Here is a 26710-nt window from a genome sequence, read left to right as displayed (position 1 = left end):
ATCGGATTAGTTTAATTTCAGTTTAACTTCAGCCTTTGTGTTCCAAAAAACGGAACAGAGAAACTGAAAGCCCTAACAGAGCCCAAACTCAGATGTGAGTGGGGCCTAATACATATTAATTATTCATTAGGCTTTTACAACATAGTTGGCGCTATTTTAGAATGTGCTCCAACACTTTGCTTCTGAGGTGGTGTATTTAATTTTATGTTTGGCACTGTTTGTAATCATCCATAGCACCTATTTCACATAGATTTTCATTCTCAAACACTTCAGTCATGGGCTTTAAACAGTAACTTGTGACAAAGAAGGCGAACAAAGTCAATCTAATTGAAAAAGTTTGGATCAATGTTTATAAAATCACCACTGTAAACAACAACTTCACTTATTTTATATGAATGTAGAGCAACTACTGAACCAAAAAAGGGGAGAATTATAAAAAAAAATTACATTAATATTATTAATGAAATGGGAAAATGTATATAAGGCCTCGTTCAGACGAGTGCTGTTTTCCTGCTGCTAAGCTGCGCGAAAACAGCACTGCTATAGTGCTGAAAAGATCGTGTGAATGGGCTACTTCAAGCTACATGAAGTAGCCAGTTTACACGATCCGAGGTGCATGCTGTGTGCTTTCAAGGCTCCCATAGGAGTCTATGGAAAGTGTGCAGCAAAGATAGAACATGTCCTATCTTTGCGAGCACCCTGGAGCCAACATGCGAGTTCGCACTCGCATGTCCTATTTTTGTTAGATGCGCGGATTCTGCGTGTCTAACAATCGTCCATGTGAACACTTCTATAGGAGCCTATTGTTCTGTGCGCTGCTTAGCAAAGCGAAAATAGCGCTCATCTGAAAGAGCCCTAGGAAAAATACATATAAAAAAATTGCAAAAACTGTTTCAAATCAACAAGCCTGTAAACAAAGGCTTTGCTTGAAAATGAAGAGAGAAGTTATCTGATTTTTTTAATGCAAGAAACCACACCAGGGTCAAACAAAAAGGTGGTTTGTGGGATTTAAAAAAAAATAATAAAATTTTTTCCAAAGGCTTAGAAATGAGTAAAATAAAGAAAAAGACATACTCCCTGTCCAACTCGGAACTTGTAAGAAGTTGACTGGCAATCGCTTGTCATTCATTGTGCATGTGACTGCTTAGCCGATCATAGGCTTCAGCAGTGATTATCTATTAATACGGTGAGTGTTGGCTGTCTTTGCGTATACTCACACATAAGGGCAGATTGGGAATCCAAAGTGGCACTAGAGAAACATTACAAAGTGACCCAGAGGGGAGAATGTCGGCAGCGAGGTGAAGCCTTCTCACAGACTTTTCCCCCCTGTCCTGTAATTGGAGAAGTTGATTTCCAACCTCCAGAAATCACGCGTGCAGCTAATCAATCACTGATGACGCTGAGAGATGCCTTTCAAGGCTTCCTTACCCCAAACAGTCAACCAAGTCACAGCATTGCAGGCTGCAAAGATCACAGAATCTTCAGAGGATCCCATGGCATGAGTACTGGAGAATCTTAGCTCGTGTTTCAGGTTTGCAAAAACAGTTAAAGGGGTTGTCCCGCAGAAGCAAGTGCAGTTATGCACCTCTGTATGGCCATATTAATGCACTTTGTAATATACATCGTGCATTAAATATTGGCCATACAGAAGTTATATACTTACCCCCTCCTGGTGCTGGCGTCCCCGTCTCCATGGCAACAACCAAACTTCTCCTCTGGTCGCAGGAACAGTGGCGCTTGCGCACAGACGATTCCTGTTCTGGATGGTCCGGGCTCACGAGCTGCGTCCTGGCTCCTCCCTCTTCTCCGCGTCATCGGGTAGCTCCGCCTCTGTCACGTGGTGCCGATCAGCCAATGGGGTGGCTGTAATCGGCAGTGGAACACAGACTACAGAAGAACATCCACGGTGCGCCATGGGAGAAGACCCGCAGTGCACCGTGGGAGAAGACCAGCGGCGCCATCTTGGACAGAAGACTTTTTAAAGATGCTGAACGGGGATTCAGGTAAGAGAATTTTTTTTTTTTATATAACACATGGCAGCGGTATTCCTTTGGAATACCTGGGGGACTGGGCAGAAAATTTTTTTGCTGTTTAGGCACGGGACAACCCCTTTAATCAGGATGATAGGAGTTTTGCTTGCAGTCTCAGTCTCTCTCTATATCTTCATCATATCTCAGGTGCTGTCTCTAGGGCTTATCTAACTATGTATCAAGGTTTAAATTGTGTTCATGTAAGTTCTACTGTCTAAAATGTTTGCAGATTTCCACATCCAATAGTAAATGGTGTGCCTGCAGTTTACTCAAATACATGTGTTAGTCTTATTTCTCTACCAAGACCTTTTAAGTCAAGCACTGGCATCACGTTGATCTACTCACATTAGTCAGTCAACCATATCCTGTTGTCTACCTTCATCTGTACGCAAAATTATTTAGAGAGTGCTGCACTCATCGCCACCGTGACACGGCTCCTCAGCCACTTCTCAGCAGACTATACCAAAGCATTATGAAAAGACAACATGACTGCCTTGAGATATTCATAGTTGGATTAAATGACTGAATAATTATAATTAAAGTTTATTAAAAATGTACAGAGTTAAAATAATTGTTTTCATTTGTAAAAGTGAAAAACATATACACACACATGATATAATTGTCATGCTCCATACAAGTATCTCCACACAGTCACTGTACAAATTCCACTATACCAAAACCAACATTACCAGTAATAACACTATATAAGAATCAATAATACCACCACACCATGATAACATGTTATCACTATATAGTGATGGAATAATACCACCAGACTGTTACTGAATGAAGATCACTACAAAGATCAAAACTCCGAAAAAAACACTATATGAGGACCAAATTATTCCACGCACCATGATCACATATTACCATGACATAAGTAAAGGAATATACCAGCAGCACCTTTCAGAAACCCACTCTGGGTCGGACCAACGGTGATGCAACGGCCAAACAGGGAATCCAAACCACAGTTTTCACATATAATACAGGAAAATGAAAAAGCTTGGCAGAATCAAACGGTGCAAATAACAGTAGTCTGTTTATCCTCCCATAATGCACAAACAAGCTACGTTTCGACCGGGGTGGTCTCTTTCAAGCTTCATGCTGCCAAGCTTTTTCATTTTCCTATACTACCATGACATAGTAACTAAATAATACCACCATACTATTACTGAATAAACACCACTACAAAGATTGATATTACAAATAATAACAATATATGAGAGCCAAATAATACGCACAGACTCTGACCACATAATACTTCTATAGTGTTACTGAAAAAAGTATACAAAGACCAATGTCACCCCCGTGCAGTGGTAGATACCAGTTCACAGGACCAGTACACAGGTGCTCCAGACGTCAATACTGATGTCCCCTCTGACTAGGGTCATTCACTTTGTATTTTCATTTCCATGTAGCCCAGATCACCATTATGATTTCTCCCTGTCACAACTTGAAGAATTTGGCACACAGCTGTCTTTAACGCCTCAATTTTCCAACCATGTAACTTCATTTTCCATATCCCAACACGATCTCCCCATCAATGATGCCCCAGATGGTAATAATGCCATGTGCTCCACATGGTAATAGCATTCCCTTTCTGTGCATCCCATAGGCCCCTTTTAGTGTTCCTACACAGCAATGGTGCCATTTTTTATACCCCCACTCAGTTTTAATGCCCCTTATGGACCTCTTTTAGCAATAATGCTGCTCCTTGCCCCTGTTTAGCAATAATGCCCCTCATGGCCCCCTTTTAGTTACTTACAATGCCTCCTGACCTCTGTTTAATAATAATGCCTCTTCTGGTCCTTCTTTAGTAATAATTCCCTATTTATCATAACGCCCAAAACAAAAGAAGGAACCCATTCTTGTACTTTATTTTAGTGTAATATACACATTTTTTTTTTTAAAAACTACTTTGTAAAACGGACAAAAAAATCTGTGAAAAAAGATACCAAAATAGACCAATATGTCAAAGGAAAAAAAAATGCAGCAAAAATAATTTTGGGAGCTGAAGAAAATAAAATAGGACAATAAAACTACCACATAGGTAAAAATTCTTAAAAAGTGTCTTTTGGCGCGAAAACACCCTGGTCCTTAAGGGGTTAAATAATCCTGAGACTAAGTAGTCACTAAAAGTGGCATTTTGTGTTGAATTTGGAGAAGCCACTTGTTATATTAGTTATGTAGAGCTATTTAAATTGTTCTTGCTTGATTATCTTTTTTGCAAACAGCTGAAAGTATGTAAATTTGGGGGTCGAATAATTTTGATTTCAACTGTACTATATATATATATAATACACACAAATACATGTCAATATACAAAGTCTGGCAAGTATCTATACTTATATATACATTTACATGCAAAAACAAAGCTATGTTTTTTGCCTGCCATAGGAAATAATTGGCAATTCTTAAACAAGAATCACCCAAAAGTAGGACATGCACCGGTCTTTCTATAACGGCCCATCGGTCCGAGAGAAAAATCACTCATGTGAATTACATCATTGAAATAAATTGGTCATTTTCACATGTAATATCTGACCATACTGCAAGCGATATGACATTGCACGAGAAAATTACTCATATAGAACTGGAGACGTCAATCATTACTAAAGTGGCATAATTTGTGGCAATGGAGGGTAAGAGAGAGACCAGGCCAGGCCAGTGAGATAACCGAACCGCCTATCAGACTGTGTGAAACTAATTAGCATATCAGGCAAAAACAGGAATTAAAGGGCAGTGTAGTCACTGTGAGCAGAAATGCTATGGTTACACTTGTCGGTCAATTCCCTATCTTGTGTTATGGTTGATTTATGATATGAATTTTAGGTAACAAACTTCCTTTTAACTATATCTTATGACTAGAATATATTGTAATAAAACATGATGTCCCAGAGAATTGTGTGCTTCCAGCTTTGAAGGCACAAGTCACTTTCTGGTTTCAGTAGGACAATACACTATTTACAGTGTTGGAGAACTCGACAAATCTGTGAAATAGTCCTGACCCCAACACCACTGCAACTGTATAGCAATCTAGAACTTATTGTCCAGCACTGCACCTTACTTAGGGCAGTTTCACTGACAACACTCACAACCGGAAGAGTAAAAGAAAGTTTTGTTCCCCTATGCAGTAGATGGATGAAAAATGAAAAAGGTCACATTGCTGGAATACCCCTTTAAGCTATATGAATCACTACAAGGCAGCTAGACATTCTGCTGTAATGACAACACTTAAGTCTTCCAACTGAGTTATATAAGCATCTAGCCATGTCAATGACATGAACATTTCTGAATTAGGTCGTTAACCATGTCACTATTACTGAAAAATACGTAGAGCTGTCATCTATACTTAGTTTTCACAGGAATGTTTAAAGAGCAAACATGCAGAATGCCAGCTTCACCAGATCTCTGGAAAAGACACAGAAAATAACGTATGAAATGCAACTTAGGGCTCAGTCACATGGGTGCTTTTTTGTGCGATTTTTTTTTTTGTGCGCAAAAGTGATGCGCACAAAAAATCGCGTGACCGAAGCCAGTGTCACGGCTGAAAAAAAACGCTGCTACCAGTGTTTATCAGCCCAAAGGGTCACACGGGCGTCTTACGCTCAAAAAGAGCTGTGCCAAAGCAGTGGCAGAGGAGAACAATGTTCTTCAATTGAATTCAGTGGAGACGACAATACAAGCCCTTCCCTGAAAAGCATCCAAAAAAAGTGTAAAAAATAAAAAAACTATATATATTCTCCTTTTTGCAGCTGCTGAGAGCTGCCTCTGATTGGTCACAGTGCTCAGCCAATCAGAGGCAGCACTCAGTCACCCATTTATGAATTCATGAATGGGTGAGTCAGTGCTGCTTCTGATTGGCTGAGGGCTGAGACCAATCAGAGGCAGCCTATTCAGCAGGCGGGGATTTTAAATCCCCGGCTGCTGAATAGTGCAGAAGCAGTTCAGGAGAAGAGCCGGCTGGACGTGGCTGATCCCCGGCAGCTGCAAAAAGGTCAGAATATATATATATATTTTTTTTTTTTACACTTTTTTTGGATGCTTTTCAGGGAAGGGCTTATATTTGAAGCCCTTCCCCAAAAATTTATACATCAAATCCCGGCAGCCCAATGCCTTCAATGGAGCCGGCTGTATTCTCTGCCACAGCTGTCACAGGAGAACGATCTTTAGTATATATTCTCAATGGGGTCAACGCTGCTGCCACCGGCCCCATTGAGCGCACATACAAGAAGACCGATTTGCGCAGAACGCAGTTGTGTCATATAATTTTCGGCACATCCGCATAAAAAACAGACATTTGACTGATCCCATTGCAAAGCATTGGGTATATATATATATATATATATATATATATATATATATATATATATATATATATGCGGATTGCAAGCGCTTCTGCAAATTGGGCAAAAAAATGACCCGTGTGACTGCCCCCTCAAGGTATATAATGCAACAGACAGACTTCTAGCACAAGGATTCTGATGGGCCAGAATTTAGGAGACATAAACGTACAAATATTTTTCCCTACAATGACCGAATAAACTGCACGTGTTTGTGTGTGAATCTTCCTTAAACATGGCAGCTTACGGATCAATGGCGGGTGTTAAAGTTCTCTTAGTTGGAGACTTTTGGCAAACTTTACCAGTCCTGCCCAGGGGAACATGAGCCGACGAAGTAAGGTCATGTTTAAAATCTTCAGATGTCTGGTCTCATATTCAGAAGCTTGCTCTAGTAACATATATGAGCGTTCTGTTAAGATGTAACGCTTCCAATGGGCATTTTCCGGAGATGTTACTTAAAATAGGAGACGGAGAAAACTCTACACTTGAAGGTAAGATCATCATAACACCAAGCTCAGCCATAGTGGTGACATCTCTTACTGAATTAACTGCTAAGGCGTACCCCGACATCTCTGATATTAAAACGAAGCCTATAAATTGGTTATGTGAGCGTGTGATTTTAATTCCCACAAATGACAAAGCAGCTGCTATAAACCTTTTGTTGAAATCATTCGAAGGAGAGGAAATGCAACATAAGTCCATAGATTCAGTGCTACAAACTGATGACGCAGTAAACTATCCCGTGGAATTCCTAAACACCCTCAACTCAGCCGGTCTCCCCCCTCCCTACCCCCACATAACCTCATTCTTAAGATTAGCGTACCAGTTATATTACTAATGAACCTAAACCCTCCAAAATTATGTAATGCCACCAGACTGTAAATAAAAGTTCTCCATCGAAATGTTATTGAGGCCACAGTAACCACCGGATGTGCTAAAGGGGAAACTGTATTCCCATCACGAATACTATTAATACCCATGGAGCACCCGTTTGGGTTCGAAAGACTGCAGTTCGCCCTCAAGTTCTGCTTTGCAATGCCGATCAATAAATCGCAGGGGCAATTGTTAAAGGTAGCCAGAATAGACTTGAGGAAGGACTGTTTTTCACAAGGTCAGTGTTATGTGGCCTGTTCCAGTGTGAGTTTCACCAACAGTCTGGTGGTCCTTGCACCTGAAGGTAATACTACCAATGTAGTTTACAAAGAAGTCCTTCACTAAGCAGGATTGATAAAGGACCTCCCAGGTGTTATGAGAATGGTTTATATAATAAAGAAACACCAAAGATATATGATAAAGTAAGATAAAGTTTTATAACATAAGTTCATTAGCAATTAGTTAGTAATAGAGATGAGTGAGCATACTCGCTAAGGGCAATTACTCGATCGAGCATTGCCCTTAGCGAATACCTGCCTGCTCGGAAGAAAAGATTCGGCTGCCGGCGGCAGGCGGGGAGCTGCGGGGGAGAGCGGGGAGGAACGGAGGGGAGATCTCTCTCTCCCACTCTCCCCCCTGCTTACCGCCGTAACTCACCTGTCACCCGCGTCGGCAGCCGAACCTTTTCTTCCGAGCGGCAGGCACTCGCTAAGGACAATGCTCGCTCGAGTAATTGCCCTTAGCGAGTATGCTCACTCATCTCTAGTTAGCAACATAATAATTCTGAAGATAGCTACAATTTGTATCATCTAGAAAGCGTAATACAAATTTATGTAGATGAAGTCGCGGGCAAAAGCTAGTTTTTCATATAACAAGCTGGTAGGTTTCATATACATTATCAGAAATTCCCCATGGTAACACTCAGTCATAGAATATGGCACCATCTGTATACCACAGTACAAATTGTATACCATACACTCCTATATGGAGTCATTGTAATATCCCTGAATTTCTTTCTCTCTGGATTTAAGAATTGGCAGCAAGCTGGAATTACTAAAATGAAAGGGCCACCCCAGCGAAAACACATTTTTCCATGCCTGCCCCCCTTACTTGATTACCTGTCACACACTCTGGAGGTCTCCTCTGTGTATTCTAGTCACTTCCATGGTATGCAGCCTCCTTATCAGACACCATCTTGATTGTGAGATTTTTTACTTTCACTTTTAATTAATCCAAAGATGCATCAGTTCAGCATTAGGTAAAACCTGTTAGGTGGCGAATTTTTAATTTTTTTTACTTTGAAAAACTGTTTTGAGGATATGTTTATGTTGTCTAGAATAGCATTTATCTGATTGTAGAAACAATTCTGACATTCCCCAGTCCTAATATTAACTGTCCTATAAATAGGACGCTGCCATCTAATGTGCAAAAATTGTATGAATCACAGGTCTTTCGTTTAAGAAAATATTTTTATTACAATACTTACATATATTCAAAAACTTATTCAAAAATAGACAGATAAAGAAACCTACTAATACACAATATATATCAGACGAAAATTATTTATGACATTTCGGGAAACATTGTGTACATAAGGTAACACCACATTTAGTACAGAAAATCAGAGGTTTTCCTTTGCAGTTAGCGACCTGACACCTTTGCTTTTCTCTTTTTCCAATCAAGTGTCCTTTTCCACCTAAACTAATGCTATCTAAAGACCCATTTACATACACAGATAATCTTTCAAAAGATTGAAAGATCAGCAATAGTCTTGCATAAAGTACTAATAGGCACTAATTGCTATTTGTACTTTATCAGCTTCATTTGCATGTAAATGAGCTTCTGGGAGCTGTTGCAGAATGCAGGAGGTCTGAGCTCTGTAATTAACTCAATTGTTTAGCCAGGGGCTGCTAAGAGAAAACAATGTAATCTCTAGCTCCTCTTAGAGAATTCAATACCATGGATAGCAGACACAACCTGTGGTCCTGCTTATCAGCTGTTCTGCCAGTGAGGCTGACAGCTGAGAAAATGCAATCAGCTGTAACCAGCTCTCCCTCAGGAGAACACAGCGTGCGGTCCTGCTTATTAGCTGTTCTGCCAAAGGATGGTTTTCAAGCAGAACTGAAAACCATCGTTCGGCAGAAAACTGAAAGATGGGCACATAAAGGGCTAATGCCCAAGGCCGGAGCTATTAGTTTCTATTGAACCTAATAGCTTAATGTCCACACTGCGGAATTCCACAGCAGAATTCCGCAGCATGAAACAAACCGCGGCATGTTCTAATTGCCGCGGGAATACATGCGGATGACTTCCATTGTAGACGATGGAAGCTGGCCGTCATGCTATACTTTCGTTGTAGCACAGCGGAAGTATCACGTGAAAATGCATCCCCACCCACCGTTGGCCGCGTCATCCCGAACTGCCGGCGCATCACGTGCTGCACTGCGCATGTGCGCCAGCTCAAGGGACGGGAACAGCATGGCGGATCCGGGAGGTAAGTATAAGGGTTTTGGGGGCGAAATTGCAGACTCCACTGCAATATCAATAATTCTAGTAAAGATAGGCCAATACCATTTATTTCCTCGTATAGCTATAGAATGCTTTTCTAATAACAGTCATACCTATTGACTGCTCCCATAAACTAGTTGTAATGCGTAATCATAGCCGGTTGTTGCTATTTGATTTTTGCTATCAAAATAAAAATCAGCATCCTATTTGTAGGACAGTAAGTTTAGTTGCATGTAATGTTGAGAATTTTTTTTAGCATATCTTATATATTTCCTCTCAGAATATAGTAATGTGCAAAGTAATATTGAAAATGTTACTTACTGTTGAATATTGATGACTTAGAAAAACAAAAACTGAAGACTTGATGACGGGCACAAAATCACACAAGTTTACTGGATAGAAACGCTACAAACTGACTTGTTGTTATGTTCAACTGCAGCAAACCCCAGATTAACATGTCCCGACATAGCTCTCTAAGTTTCAGATCGAGGAAAGTATGCTGATTCATGCACAAATATGAATAGTGATTGTCCTATAAAGAGGACGCTGCCACCTAACGGGTTAAGGCTATACCATTTTGCTTGCAGGAAGACAGTTTAATTATCAATATCTTCTATATTCACCTAAGTAAGCTGCAGACCTTAAGCATATAGTCAGGAGGATGAGCTGTGATCTCCTCTACTATAACTGTTTTACAGGAGCTGTCTGGTCATCATCAATAAGAGCTCACACACGGGTATATGTCGCAAGTGTGTTATGGGCGCATAATACGTGGTGCTAAAAGTCCATTTAATTCTGTTGGACCACTCACACCTGCATTTTTTTCATCGACTAAAGAAAATGTAGCATGTCCAATTTGGTGCGTATTACTAGGTAATATACACCACTATAGGCAATGGGAATTTAACACACACAGCAAATACATATGCTATATGCATATTTTCTGTGTACTGTATATCTTACGTGAATGAAACACGTGTGTAATATGCAGGCAACATACATCCTCGTGAGTGAGCCCTAACTGTGACAGGCATTTCTGTATCTACTTCTAGGCTATTTATATGGTAGATACACAGAACAGTATTACACAGACTGAGGCCTCGGTCAGACGACCGTTTTTTGCCGCGGTTTGCGGATCGCATGTCGGATGCGCTTCCCAAATCGCGTGACCGGGGCCGACGATTCGCCGAAAAATCTGCTGCTAGTAGTGTTTTCGGCGAAACGGGCCTGATCAAAGGAGCACTGTCCAACCTATTGAAATTTAATGGAGCCAGCAATACAGCCGGCTCCATTGAAAGCAATGGGCTGCCGGCGAGCGCGGGATGAATTTTCGGGAAGGGCTTAAAAATATAAGCCCTTCCCTAAAAATCATCCTAAAATGTGTAAAAATAAAAAAATATATATATACTCACCTTGTCCCTGCAGCCGGAGTTCAGCCGCGGCCGGCCGGCAGTTCTCTGAACTGCTCTGTGTAGTATTCAGCAGGCGGGGATTTAAAGTCCCCGCCTGCTGAATGGGCTGCCTCTGATTGGTCACAGCCCTCACCAATCAGAGGCAGCTCTCACTCACCCATTCATGAATTCATGAATGGGTGAGTGAGTGCTGCCTCTGATTGGCTCAGCGCAGGGACCAATCAGGGGCAGCTCTCAGTTGTCATTCAATAGCTGAGAGCTGCCTCTGATTCGCCCTTGCGCTCAGCCAATCAGAGGCAGCACTCACTCACCGAATGGGTGAGTGAGAGCTGCCTCTGATTGGTGAGGGCTGTGACCAATCAGAGGCAGCCCATTCAGCAGGGGGGGATTTTAAATCCCCGCCTGCTGAATACTACACAGAGCAGTTTAGGAGAACTGCTGGCTGGACGCGGCTGAACTCCGGCTGCAGGGACAAGGTGAGTGTATATATATTATTTTTTCAACACATTTTAGGAATATTTTCAGGGAAGGGCTTAAATTTTCCCGAAAATTCATCCCGCGCTCGCCGGCAGCCCATTGCTTTCAATGGAGCCGGCTGTATTGCCGGCTCCATTGAATTCAATGGGCGAACATCGTTCTTCAATGCCACAGCTGTTACAGCTGTGGCAGAGGAGAATGATCTTTGTAGTATATGTTCTCAATGGGGTCGGCGCTGCTGCCGCCGGCCCCATTGAGCGCATATATAGAACACAAGGAATCGCAGAATGCAGATAGGCACGATCTGCGATTTCTCGTGTCCTATAATTTATCGGACATCCGTATAAAAAGCGGCCATGTGACCGATCCCATTGCGAAGCAATGGTTCTATATATGCGCAAATCGCACGAAAAAACGACTGAGGCCTGAGAAGTTGACTAGAAAATTAATCCATAACCCCCAAGTACATCTGGGCTGGTCAGAACTGAGATCACATGACCATGTAAGGAAAAAGAGGGGAGATACAGACAGAAAGAAATAACTAACCAAAGTAACAGCAGCCAACTTATATATACTGGGGGGATACCTACATAATGAATGGATTTTAAATAATCACCGGAGTGATCCTTTAATCATGTAGTGGTGTATATTACTCACTGAAAAAGGAGCCAATAAGGCACCACCTGATAGACTGCAGGGCAGGCTCAATCGCCATAAACCCTAATAGTAACTTTTGCTAAACTGAAAATGAGTTTCCACCTTCCGCACAAAGGGCTTTAGCAATATTTGCAAGTAAGACATGTATATGGGGTCATAAGTGCATATAGGAAGTTGATTTCTGTATATTGATTGGAGAATCCTCCAACTTGTAGAGAATTTTGGGGACAAGTTAATAATACTCTACTAATGGTAAAGGGAGTATGAGCAGGGCAGGCACATCAATTTAAAATGTATGGACCCCATGTGTAGGTACCCTGGGTTTGGCGTCAAACATTCTACTTAGAAATTCTGCTGTAATGTGATGCCTGCATGACATTGATTACTCTGTTTCTATTATTTTGCAATTGTGTTGTCTATTTGCTCTGTGAAATTCCTAGAAACTGCTTCATACTGTAATGTCAAATCTACAGTCTATGTGTTGGACATATTACTTGTATTCCTGATGTTCATTCAACCATACTTTGCACGCTGTAATTTCTTCTGTATAAGTTGTTTGGCATCTGGGGTTGGGAAGTTAGGATTCTTTTTGTTCTGTATTTCTTTGTATTGTTTTGCAAGATGTTAATAAAAAAACATGGCAATATTCCCTCTTCCTTATAAGGCAAGGGGAATTATCTTAAAGATGACCTATCATTTTTACTTTACAATTCAATAGAGTCCCCAAAAGGAAAAGTTTTATTGAGACCTATTAAATTTATAAAAACAATGGACTGCACTTCTTGAATCTAGCAACTTCCTAGAAAAATGTAGCTAGGCATTTTCAGGTTTTAGCCTCCCAGCACCCCAGTGGCATCAGACAATCTTAGAGTTATTCTGAGCGCTATGTACAGCTTTAATAAAGAATGTGATTGATAAGCATTAATTAATGCTCAGTGATCGATTACTACTTTAACCCCTTAAGGACAGACTCTTATTTTTATTTTTGTTTTTCCCTCCCTACTTACAAAAAAGTGAAGTCTTTTATTTATCCATCGATGTCGCTGTGTGAAGGCTTGTTTTTTGCAGGACAAGTTATTACTATTTAATATACCATATACTATACTGAAAAACGCTAAAACATTTTTAATTGGAGTGAAATGGAAAAAAAAAACTGTAATTCCGTCTTTGGGTGAGTCTTGTTATTACGGTGTACATACTGCGTCAAAAATGACATGATACCTTTATTGCGTGGGTCAGTATGATTACGACAATACTAAATTTATATTTTAGTTTTTTGCTGTACTACTAAAAAAATTAAATTCCTTCTAAAAAAAAATAATAATTTTTAAACTTTTTTCATTTTTCTATCGACATAGGTCGGACTTCTACAGATTTTTTATTATAATTTTTGGGGAAAGCGTTTTTTTTAAAAACTTTTACTTAGTTTTATTTCCCTAATAATTACTAACAGTTTTTTTTACTCTTTCATTAATTTTTTTTGTCTCCCCAGGGGACTTGAATTAGCAATCTGACAGGCATTCTATTAAGCCACGCCACAAGCATCAACCATGGCAACTTTAGGGGCCTTCAGAAGGCCCCAGGCTACCATGGCAACGGAATGACACCTCAACATTGCATTGCGGTAGGGCCGCTCAGGACGCCCAAACTTCGATCTGAACTGACAGTGGCATTAAAAGAATTAACACCTGAGATCAGTGTTCATGCTGATTATGGCTTTCGCCGATGGGTATCAGCTGTAAGAGACAGTTGGCACCTGCATTGTATGGAGCACAATCAGCTCCCGATCCCCGTCCATAGAAACTTTGAATGCATAGAATTTACATACTGTGTCGTTAAGGGGTTGATAAAGCAGCAAATAACTATGTATTAAGGGGGTTGTACCACAGTTGACTTTTATTACCTATCCTTAGGTGGAGGTCTCACAGCTCAGACCCCTACAAACCCGAAAAACAAGGGTCTCAAGTTTGACTCCCCTCCTCACTATGGGTTCACTGCACCTGTCGCAATGAGAAGGAGAATGAATGGGGCTGCAGTCGCACAGGCACAGCGCCACTTCATTCATTTTCAGTAGGACTGCTTAACATAGCTGAGCACTTGTACTTAACATTTTCCATCAGCCCCACTGAAATGAATAGAACGGTGCTGCACATGCACTACGGCTACTCCACTAAATCTCCACATCAGTGCTGTTGAGTGCAATGAGCATTCAGTGATGAGAAGAGGGGGATACTAGCCCCCCATTTTTGGAATTAATGGCGGTCTCAGCATTGAGACCACCATTTGTAAGATTTTTAGCACTTATCTATATGGGTTGTGGTACAAGCCTTTTAATTAGAACCCAGAATCTCTGCAACTGTGGTCTCTGTTTTAGTAGGTTTCTGTTCATTTACGGCATTTTGGCCAGACAGAATGCTGTAATCATTGCAGTTTTGGTCTCTGTTTTCCTAATAACAGCCTATGGTCCATCTGTAGGATTCTATAGCATCTAGTGTGAATGTATTTATTCCAGATACTCTTGACTTCTGAATGTGACATAAAGATATATTAAAGTTAAATACAAATGTAACCTTATCATGATACCCTTCCCTTAAGCCTATTGTAAATACCTACAACAATAGGTAAACTTTCTGCTGTGTTGAGTGCACATATGTCTTCAATTGAAAGCAATGCAGCTTGCCAGGTCTGAGCAGATCACAAGTCTGAACACCCAAAGGGGTGGAATTCTGTTGCCATAGCTATGTGTCAAATAAATAAATGAGATACCTAGGGAAGCTTCCACATTCTTGTGGTCTGATTAAGTCATATTTACCGTATGCTTGTATAAAAGCAATTGAGTTTTAACTGCAGGCCCATAACAAAGTGTTCCATGTTTCCACACCCATATGGCACTGTTAAAGACATTCAGGGTGGAAAAATACCCTTTACTGTATTTATGCCTTAGAACATTACATACTAAAATATAATCTCCCAAGCATTCCCCTGATGAATTCCTGTATAATTCAGCCGTTGGACTAGCTGTGCATAGAAGTGAATGTGCTAACATAAAGAGTAACTGTACATAAGCCCAAAAGCTGCAAGCATAAAGCATCAAGGAGATATGATAGGGATTGACAATAAATCATCTATAAATAAAATGAAGCAAAAAATAACTAAGGGACATATTTCAAACGTGACTAACATATTGGAACACGTATTCTTGTTTAAAACATGCTTATATTGCTTCCTTTACACAGTTTTTTGGCATTTTTAAGGCTTGTAAAATTCATGCATTCTTCACAAATGTTTTTTGGGTGGTGTTTTTTATATGCACACATGCATTAGATTTTTTTACTATAGAGAAGTTCATAGGAAAACAGCTGATAAAAATAACATAAAAAAAGCCCCATGGACCCAAAATGCACCGAAGCAACTTAAAATAACAAACAATTGTAGTATATTTCATAATTTCTTATTTACCTACAGTTACAACCAGGATATTACACAATGTATGGAGCGGTCGGCTTCCATCAACAAAACACCTAGAAGTGTGACAGCCCCTTAACGTCTGGCTGTGGCATTTTTGCTGCAATAACCACTGCATTTTTCCTTAAGACACTATGGGGCACGTTTACATTGACCCACATTTCATACACTGGTCTTATTTGCCTGCTTCTTGTGTTGCTCCGGAACCTCCAGCCATCAGTAGAAGAATCTACTTTGTATCTCACATGAGCAAGCCTGATGCCAGTCGAGTGCTTTGTGCATAATCCAATTCCTGCCCCTCCTGCTCTCAAACTACAGATGTGGGAGACAGGGGAAGGATTGAGATTATGCACAGAGTGCATGGCCAAAGTCAAGACCAGAAGTGTGTGAGTTATAAAGAAGATTCTTGTACTGTTGGCTGGAGATTCGAAAGTGGGGGCAAGGGGTTCATTGGGTAGGACAATGACACTACGTTGGTGATACAGAGAAGCACCATTAGGACGTGGGGCGACAGCAGGGGCACTATTACTATGTGGGGCCAAAAAAGGGAGCCCTATTACTTTGTGGGGCCACATAGAGGACACTACTACTGTGCAAAGTCATAAAACAGGGACTTAGAGGGGCATTGTGAGTAGCAGCATGATGGGGAGAATATGCAGAGCCAAGTCAAGGCTGGAAGAAGACTTCATAATGAATTGAGCCCAGGTAGAGAAGAAAGGAGAACGCAGACAACACCAGATAAATGATCACTGAAGACATTGCCAATGAGAAAAGGAGGTAACTGCATTGTAATCACGATTGCTGTATAGTTCTAACATCCGATTATTTGACTATTATGTGGTGACTGCATTTTTTACAGATATATTAGAGTTGAACTGATGTATTTGAGCCTGCAGTGTTATAAAAGTTGTGTAATAGAATATACATCATGCTTGTATATAGCATTTGGGGGGAGGCCGAATTTAATAACCTGGGCAATTAATTTAACAGCTTATTTAGTGTAAATGGTCAATAGCTTTAAAAAATTATGTTTAAACATTATATAAATTCCACACTAATGTATTTATATACAACAGTGTGATAACAATCTCCAATTCTTCCCACAAGACACAAAGCTTCAAACAGGTACATCCATAGAAAAAGTAAAAGCTTATAGTTGTTTGTACAAGAAACAATGTACTGTGTTAAAAGGCTACATTATTACCGGTGAAATACAATTTTATATAAGGCAAAAGATAATTTGTATGTACCCCAAAATAATACCTAAAAACTTTACAACTCATTTTGAAAAACTAAGACTTAAAATAACTTTTTAGAATTGAAAAAATCTACATGATGTTAAATACGATCATATTAAAAAAAAACATTTAATAGAATAATAAAAGTTATGACTAGAGATGAGCGAGCGTACTCGTCCGAGCTTGATGCTCGTTCGAGTATTAGGGTGCTCAAGATGCTCGTTACTCGAGACGAGCGCCACGCGGTACTCATCTCGATTAAACGAGCACGGACCATTGAATTCAATGGAGCCGGCAATACAGCCGGCTCCATTGAAAGCAATGGGCTGCCGGCGATCGCGGGATGAATTTTCGGGAAGGGCTTAAAAATATAAGCCCTTACCTGAAAATCATCCTAAAATGTGTAAAAAAAAATAAATAAAAAAATGTCAGCATAAAGATCGTTCTCCTCTGCCATAGCTGTAACAGATGTGGCAGAGAAGAACGATGTTAGCCCATTGAATTCAATGGAGCGGGCAATACAGCCGGCTCCATTGAAAGCAATGGGCTGCCGGCGAGCGTGGGATGAATTTTCGGGAAGGGCTTAAAAATATAAGCCCTTACCTGAAAATCATCCTGAAATGTGTAAAAATAAAATGTATACTCACCTTTCCGCTGCAGCCAGAGTTCAGCCGCGTCTGGCCGGCAGTTCTCCTGAACTGCTCTCTGTAGTATTCAGCAGGTGCGCTGAGCCAATCAGAGGCAGCTCTCACTCACACCCATTCATGAATTCATGAATGGGTGTGAGTGAGAGCTGCCTCTGATTGGTCAGGCTGTGACCAATCAGAGGCAGCTCATTCAGCAGATGGGGATTTTAAATCCCCGGCTGCTGAATCAGAGAACTGCCGCCGGCCGCCGCTGAACTCCGTCTGCCGGGATCGGGTGAGTATATATATATTTTTTATTTTTACACATTTCTGGATGAAATGCAGGGAAGGGCTTATATATTTAAGCCCTTCCCGAAAATTCATCCCGCGATCGCCCGCAGCGCATTGCTTTCAATGGAGTCGGCTGTATTGCCGGCTCCATTGAATTCAATGGGCTAACATCGTTCTTCTCTGCCACAGCTGTTACAGCTGTGGCAGAGGAGAACGATCTTTATGCTGACAGTGCGACGGGGGGGGGGGGGGGGCACTCTTGCCGCTATTGTGGCTTAATAGTGGGACCTGGGAACTTGAGATGCAGCCCAACATGTAGCCCCTCGCCTGCCCTATCCGTTTCTGTGTCATTCCCATCACTTTCGTGAATTTCCCAGATTTTCACAAATGAAAACCTTAGCGAGCATGGGTCATATACAAAAATGCTCGAGTCGCCCATTGACTTTAATGGAGTTCGTTACTCGAAACGAACCCTCGAGCATCGCGGGAAGTTCGACTCGAGTAACGAGCACTCGAGCATTTTGGTGCTCGCGCATCTCTAGTTATGACTGATTGAATTGAAGGAAGTGTACGTAAAATATCCATCTACTGATAGAAACTCATGAAAATAAAAACAGCTGTTCTGTGCTGAAGAATACTGTGGATATTTTGAGTATTAACTGTACTGAGTATTGTGCTGTACTTTTCACATGTAATGTGACTCATACTTGGTCTTAAATAACTGCAAGCAAGTGTGCCTTGCTTTATCTTTTGTCTCACACATCCATTAACGATGTGACCCTATATAATCTATAGGCTGTGCTTATCCTATTCTATTCGGCTATGGTCACACTTTGTGGCTGCAACACAGCCAAGATGCTGGCCAAACTGCAATGACATCTAAGTCAGTGTGATTTTCAAATTGAATGATTGTAAAGGGCTGCATGGTATTATTGGTAGTAGCTGTAATCCTGCATGGCCATTATAATCAAGCTGTAGCAGTCAACTTGGAAACTGCACTGCTTTTCAGGCCACAGCGGTTATGGAAGTATTGCAGCCACAATGTTTGAATACAGCCTTACTTACTAACAAATATTACACTATTAGACCAACTACTGTGGGCCTTATATATTAAAACAGCTTTAACAAAAAATCTAAATGGTGACCATAGCAATCAATGGGGTTGTAGCTTTAATTCTTCCAGATCAGATTTGGTTGCAATAGACAACATAGGCAGCATTGACACTCTAAGGCCTCAGTCACATGGGCGTAAATACGCGCGTATATACTCGCGTAAAAAAAAACGCGTGACCATGTCCATTGCCACCAATATGTTCTATCTTTTGTAGGTGCGTTTTTACGCGCGTATATACGCGCGTAAAAACGCCCGTGGGTTTTTAAGCGCGTATATACGCGCGTATTTACGCCCGTGTGACTAAGGCCTAAGAAGCAGATTTATGAAAAGTTTAATAACTTTCCTCCCTTGTATAAGAACAATTTTAAGCATGAAGGCAATTATATAAAGAGCTAAATTTAATTTATGATATGATAATGGGATTGATATATTAATTACATAACAACACTAAATACATTATCCTGCACCAAAACAAAGCAGCTTCTCATTTACTGCAAGTGTCAGCCGTCATCTTGAATGCAACATTAAAACCTGGTCAAAGCAATATTACTACCACAATTTTATTGTTTGTTCTAAATCGTTCTTCAAAGGCAATTTCTAAACAACCAAATCTTTTGCTTTTGGCTTACATACAAAAAAGAAAATACGCGGGCACTGTGTTTTATATAAAACTGGGTGCTTTCCAAACAACACAAGAAAGATTAAATGTGAGCCAACAAAAAAAACAAAAAGAGAGCAGATGTGTGATATATGAGGTGTACACCACAAATCCTACATAATCCATACTGTATCAAGTATATAAAGTGTTCTTCCCGTTTTTTTTAAACAGAAAAAAGAAACAAAAATAGGATTTTGTAGTTTACTCCAATAAAATATATATCAATATTTAATATAGACAAATTAGGAAATGAATGACAAATTAGGAAATTAATGACAAATAATTTCTCCAACAGCAATGAACCGCTGTTCATATCTGTATATGGTAGAGCTTTTTTTTTGGTGCTGGTGTATCTTGTCTCCACCAGAATTATGGATGGAGACATGGGTGTAGCCGGGTTGAGATGCAGGGGAGGGGAAGGTGACGCCCACAGGTGCTGATTGGCTGAGTAAGCCACTATCCTCTCCGGAACCCTCCCGCTGTCAGTGTGGTATTCCGCTGCCATCTCCCCTGCCAACCCCGATATAACTTTCCCCGCTGGGCTCTGTTCTCCTCCCCGGAAGGCCGGCTGCTGTGAGTGTGCTGTTGCGCTCCCATCTACCCTCCCGACTCTGCTGTCTGTGTCTCATGTACCCTTTTGGCCCCGCTGCCACAGTCCCTGCTTGCGCTGCAATATTTGTTGGCGCTCCAGGACCCGCTGTGACTGTTGCCAAGTTCCCATCTCTGCTGTCACAGGCCCCCCACTCCTCCACCACCGCTGCAGGGCTCTCCTCCTCTGTGCTGGCGATGGCTGGATGGATGTCCGGCTCACAGCTCCTTGCCCCTGCCGGGTCTCAGGCGCTGTGGCCCGCTGCTGCTGCAGCTACAAGGTAGAGTCCCCCTTCCCTACCGCTGTCTTCTGCCCTTGGCCGTGAAGCTATCTGTCAGATCTCTTGGAAGGTGGCAGTGCTGTCACCTTGCTGGCCCTGCTGTGTCTGTCCCCGTCCCCCGGCGGCTGTCAGAAGATCTCCCTAGTCCTCGACATATATTTTGTTCTGACTCCCCCTGGACTGGTAACTAATTATTTTTTAAATTTCTCCTTGGAGGCAGACCTCCTCTCTCCATGGGATCTAAATGTTCTTCTGCATACTAGCTTTTCAAATATTCCACCTTTGTTCAGACAATCAGTTCTGGCTAAAGACACAATTGCAACCTGGGACATTGTGAGAAAGGTGTATAGGCTCCCCTTTAAAATTTCAAAGCAAATGAAGATATGGAGACACCCAGAAATCAAAGAGGGGCAGGAAAGCAAATTATTTACACAATGGTAAACTAAAGGTATATAGGCTGTCCAACGTATATGACATTCCCAGGAGCCAAGGCTACAAACTTTCCCAGATCTCTGAGAAGCCTCACAATTATTATGCACAATTAAGAGGGTTTATACTCATCAACTTATGACAAATAGATAAAGAACATATCTCTAACCTGCTAGACCTCTTAATCACCTCCCCCTCATGAAAACACTCCCTCTCTAGTTTATATTGAGTCTTCAAATTAAACCTTGCAGCATTCGATGGCTCATTGATCTATATGGTTTATCGCAGAACACCACGCTTTTTTGTGCAAGCCCAGGTGAAGCACATAAAATCATATGCTTCATCTGTACTTGATGTGAATCTACAGTAATCAGTGGTAATCCGTATGTGGTTTTGAACACTACTGGATTGCAAATGCCCTGTGGAAACCCAGCTTTAAAGACTTAAAATTCATGCACATTTATAATCATGGCATGTGATCTGAGCTTACCAATATTCTTTATTAAAATAGGCTTCTCATCCAGTAGACAGTATTGCCATGACTCCAGCACCAGCATTTTCGGAGTGTTATAAAGGGGACATCGACACTTTACGGATGAACAGAAGGAATACCATTACTTTAGGGGGTTAGTAGATGAGACACCATTTCTTTGGATGGGTACAGAGGGGTCCCAATACTTTAGAGATGCACAGATGGCCCTGCATTACTTTAGAACGCACAAAGGAAACACCATTACTTTGGGGTAGGGGCAAAGAGCAGGCAACATTATGGGTATAGAGGGGGCACCACTATTGTGGAGGAGCACAGAAGAAGCTGCCACACCTTTGGGCTTGCACAGTAGGAGTACCATAATTTTGGGGCAGCACCATTACTTTGGAGGAGGGGTCACAGAGGAAACACCATAACTTTGGGAGCTGAAAAAATGGGCATCATTACTTTAGGGATGAGGGGTCACAGTGGAGGCAATGTCAATCTGGGGAGGCACTGAAGAGTCACTATTACATTGACCAATCAGTGCGATCGCCAGGCAGGAAACTACTGTGATTGGCCCCCCCTCAGCTATCTGTGATTTCCAACTGACTGTGACAGCTACTTGTACAGTCCTGACACATTGTGTTTACATGCAGTGACAGTTCGAATAGCCAATAAAAATGTATGTCGCAGAGTTGGAACTAGTCGCCGACCACGTAGTACAATTTTGTCGTTGATCGTAAAGCTGTTGAGGTGAATTCATAAGTACTATATCAGCACCTGTTGCAGTAGTGCGCTGGAACACACTGAAGAGGTTAGAAATTAGCAGAACTGCGTTTTTTGCTGCCAGATAGTAAGTATACAATTTTGATAAATGCTCTTCAATATTTTATCTGCAATGTAGTTTCACATATGAAATTACAAACATTCAACTCTGAAGTGACCTACCATTCCATGATTTAGCCAGGGTGGTATGAAATTATCCAGCAGCTTCGGATATACTAGCTCCCTGTCATATATGTAGAGAACCCAGAACATGGTCACCACAAACTGAAAAAAGGAGAAAAAAAGACAAACATGTAAATTAATAAACTGTTACCCAAATACTGTTTCCAATATTGCCAATGTCAGTGTCCATTACTCTGTCTAATGATTGTCTGCAAATATACATGCAACTATACATGCAACACCAGACTACAATTTTGGAGGACTGGATGACTCTTGCATGTGTATGTGGGGGGGGGGGGGGGGGGGGTTCTCAACATTTCCCGAAGGTGAGACAGGAAAAAAGGATTGGTCACGCTGAATTTAATTCAACGTAGCATTATTTCTCATTGGAGATAAGCCGTTACTAGAGAGTATGGCTTTCTTAACTGCATGACACCTGTGAAAACTAACCCAAACCAACTCATACACTTCCCCAAACCATTCATGTGTATGGGGAAGTGTATGAGAAATAGGTGTTGTCCAAATAAATGTTCACCTGACAGGTCCAGACTGACAATCTACCCAACAACGCAAATTCTTGATGTCCATTGCTGTCTGATAAGATAGTTAGCCACTCATCTTGCCCCTTACACCGTACAAGAGGCTGGTCCTCCTGGCCACAGTGCATGCAAGGTCCTCCTCTTGATGTTGATCTCAGATCCCACCTGTCAACCCTGCCTGGCGACAAGCTAACTGACTACCAAACAGATATATGCAGATTTACTGTTGTGTGTCCATAATCACTGGCATTCCGCTAGGAGTCGCAATTGCGACTCGTTCCTTTAGCCAACGGGTGCCTATGAGCCCCTGCCATATATTGTAGCACTGCCATGGCCTACGGGCCGACTATGGGAGGCGGTCAGGGAGAGCAAACCGTTACCAGGGAAGCCGGCAGTCAATTCCAGGCTGCATACTCGCCAGTGTGCGGTACTCCCTTCCACTGATATGGAGAATGCTGGTATAACCTGGGTATCTTCTGTATATAATTATATATTTACAGCTTCTATAAGATAAACATCTCCTGTTTATAGTGATATAGACCATGCTGGTATAACCTGGGTATTTCCTGTATATGATTGCACACTTTGCAGACAATTCAAAAACTCAACAAAAACCTGCATGTGGTTTAAAAAAAAAAATGCATGTATTATTTAAATACACATCCGATTTTTAATAGTGTATGCAGTTTTTTAAAAACACATGTGGTTTTAGAATATCACATGCATTTTTTAATGTGTATTTAATTGTGGTTCAAAAATGACCAAAATGAACATAGACTAAGGGGCTACAAGCAAATTTTCACATAGCCCAGGAAATGAGACATATTTGGAAAGCTTATGCCACGGGGCTCGTTCATGTATATAAATTCGTTTTGCAGCTGTATGCAGTGCAGTGTAGGTATGGGTACAGATACAGGTGGTGGGGGGGCGTGTGCTGAACTTTTGCACCTTGGCCCCTGAGCCTTTAACTACACCCCTGTCCATACTTATAGGTAAGCGATAATTATTGGGTATTAAAGAATAGTCTTTCTCCAGTCTGGGTCTTCATTTGTCAATGACTTAGCCCTGCTAACAATACACTTCATTTTCTGGATACCTTAATTCAGCTGCAAATGTAAAATACATAAATCATTTCATCAGTGGTAAGTGAAGATTGTTGAACTCCAAAAGTGATACATAAAAAACAATCAATTCAATTTGGAGTCTGAAGCCATACATACAATTATTTGCATAAAAAATTAAGGATACAATTTTCTTCAACACAAAAAATTCTATTTGACCTTCTAAATGTACCTGCAAAAGCCCTAGCATAAATCACCTTATTTAGAATGCAAAAATGGAGTTTGTTCCAAGAACTACTGTCACGGAGCATGCTTTGCACATCCATTATAGATATCATTAGAAAATGCATATTAAATGTGTTTGTTAGTAAACTCCAGTGTTAGTGAAATGTATTAACCATGTAGGACAAGACCTAGAATCTATGGTTATGGAACAAGAAACACTTAAAGCAGCAGAACTCTGAGGCTCATTGTCCCATAAAATCCTGGGGTTCTGTGGGGGTCATAACATTGAGCAGACCTGCCATTCAGGACTCTGGGTGACATTCCCTTCAGGTGCTACAACCGGACTAATATGAATTAGAAACAGATATGGCTAGGAAATGACTGCAAAGAATTCTCGAGATACAATAACACAATGACCTGTATTTTCTGGTGCTTTTTGCCACCAAGACGATCATCTGAAGCTGCAAATGACAACACATTTACATGCAATATAACATGGCCCCTGTTACAGTATCCTACCCACTGGTACGCCAGCCCAGGTTGCCATAGAACTCACCCGCAACCCCCTGTCCCTGCCTACTTGCCTTCACTCCTGGCTAACCCCAGGTGGGCAACTGGGCGGTGGTCCCTACTCTCACTAGGGACCAAGAGGGGACACTGGCGTACCAAGATGTAACAAGGTAGAATACCGACAGGGTGGGCAGATGATACAACCAACAGAAAAATACAAGCAGACCAAGGCAGATGGGAGAACATGGCAGATATGACAGAACAAGCTGACACACTGGAGACCAACAGAGGCAGGATGCTAGCACGCTGAAGGAAACCAAATAACTGGCAATGAATGCAGGTCACTGCCAGTCTTAAAAACACAAGCCTTCGCCCAGGGGCGGAGAGAGGGAGACATCAATTTTTAGAAAATTAAATGACAAACTATGTGCCTACACATTATTTTTCGCAAACCCTTAAATAAAATAATCACAAAACATTCTTAACTTACAAACCACTGGTCTATGATAAGAGAAGTAAGATATAAATGGCAAGGGACTAGAATCTATATTTCATGCAAACATCAAATCTATAGTAGTGCCACCCAATATAGTGGGCGATTCAATGGGTACATAATCTAAATTAAAGTGTTTCTTCATAAAGCTTAAATTGTGAACATTTATTCTAGCGCTTACATTAAAGTCACCAAATATTATAACTGGCAGATCACTATCCACCTCCATGTTGTCACTGATCAGTCCAGTTGTTGGTGAATATTTGATCTCTTTACACCATTGTACAACACTTTAACCACTTAATGCCATATAGCGTAAGGTTGCGTCATGGCAGCAGGGTACTTAATACAACATGGCGTAACCTTACATCATGTGGATGGTGCGGGATCAGAAGGGAGCCTCCCGCTGCAATAGTGGGGGTACATGAGGACAGAGATCTATGTAGATCGCAGCATGTAAAGGGTTCACAGAGGGGTTGCCATGGCAACAGGACACCAGATACAGGCGTCCTGGTTTGGCATTGCCTATGATCGCTATTACAAGTGATAAGGCATTACAGTACAGACATCCTGCAATGCCTTATCATAGCGATCATACTTCCTATGGTTCAGGGGCCCTACAGGGACATAAATAGTGTAAAAAAGTAAAAGAAATAGTGTAAAAAAGAACATTAAAAAAAAGAATTGAAAAAACTCTTTTTTGCTAATTTCCCCGTTTGTAGGAAAAAAAAATTAAATTTAAGAAAAAACCCACATATGTGGTATCATTGTGTCCGCAGCGACCTGTACTATAATTTGAACACACTAATTATCTTGTGCAGCAAAAGCTTTAAAAAAAACAGAGGCAAAATGCTTATTTTATTTGTTTTACCTCCCACAAAGCTCAAAAAAAGCGATCAAAAAAGCCATATGTACGCTAAAATGGTACAGCTTGTGCTGTAAAAAACAAGTCCTCACATAGCTCCGTTCATGGAAAAATAAAAACGTTATGCGACTTTGAATGCAACAATGCAAAAATAATTATAATTTCCAAAAGAAGGGTTTTTATTGTGCAAAAGTGGAAAAACCTAAAAAAAATTGTCATATTTTTGGTATCCTTGTAATCATACCGACCTGTCGAAAAAATGTATTGTGCTATTTATGCTGTATGCTTGACACTGTAAAAAAAAATTAAAACGGAAAAATAATAAAGTTTGATTGAAAACCCCCCAAAAATCGTTGAATCCTTAAAGGGGTTGTCCCGCGAAACAAAGTGGGTCTATACACTTCTGTATGGCCATATTAATGCACTTTGTAATGTACATTGTGCATTAATTATGAGCCATACAGAAGTTATCAAAAGTTATTCACTTACCTGTTCCGTTGCTGGCGTCCTCGTCTCCATGGTGCCCGTCTAATTTTCAGCGTCTAATGGCCAAATTAGACGCGCTTGCGCAGTCCGGGTCTTCTCCTTTTCTCAATGGGGCTCCGTG

At 41.0% G+C, this 26710-nt stretch overlaps 1 protein-coding gene across 3 annotated transcripts in view; it reads right to left on the bottom strand.

The window, feature by feature from the left end:
* Positions 1-26710, bottom strand: part of AIG1 (androgen induced 1) — a 216415-nt gene that overhangs the window by 82457 nt on the left and 107248 nt on the right. For 2 of the 3 annotated variants that reach the window (XM_066605462.1, XM_066605461.1), the window contains exon 3: positions 22411-22512. In XM_066605462.1, the coding sequence (XP_066461559.1) occupies positions 22411-22512 (102 nt within the window). Of the gene's footprint in view, positions 1-22410; positions 22513-23989; positions 24056-26710 lie in introns of those variants that run through there. The other variant, XM_066605463.1, reaches the window with a different exon arrangement.

Source organism: Eleutherodactylus coqui, chromosome 1, assembly GCF_035609145.1.
Source record: "Eleutherodactylus coqui strain aEleCoq1 chromosome 1, aEleCoq1.hap1, whole genome shotgun sequence".
Taxonomy (NCBI): Eukaryota; Metazoa; Chordata; class Amphibia; order Anura; family Eleutherodactylidae; genus Eleutherodactylus; species Eleutherodactylus coqui.
The sequence above is the reverse complement of the archived record's forward strand: the minus strand, read 5'-3'. Positions and strand labels throughout refer to the sequence as shown.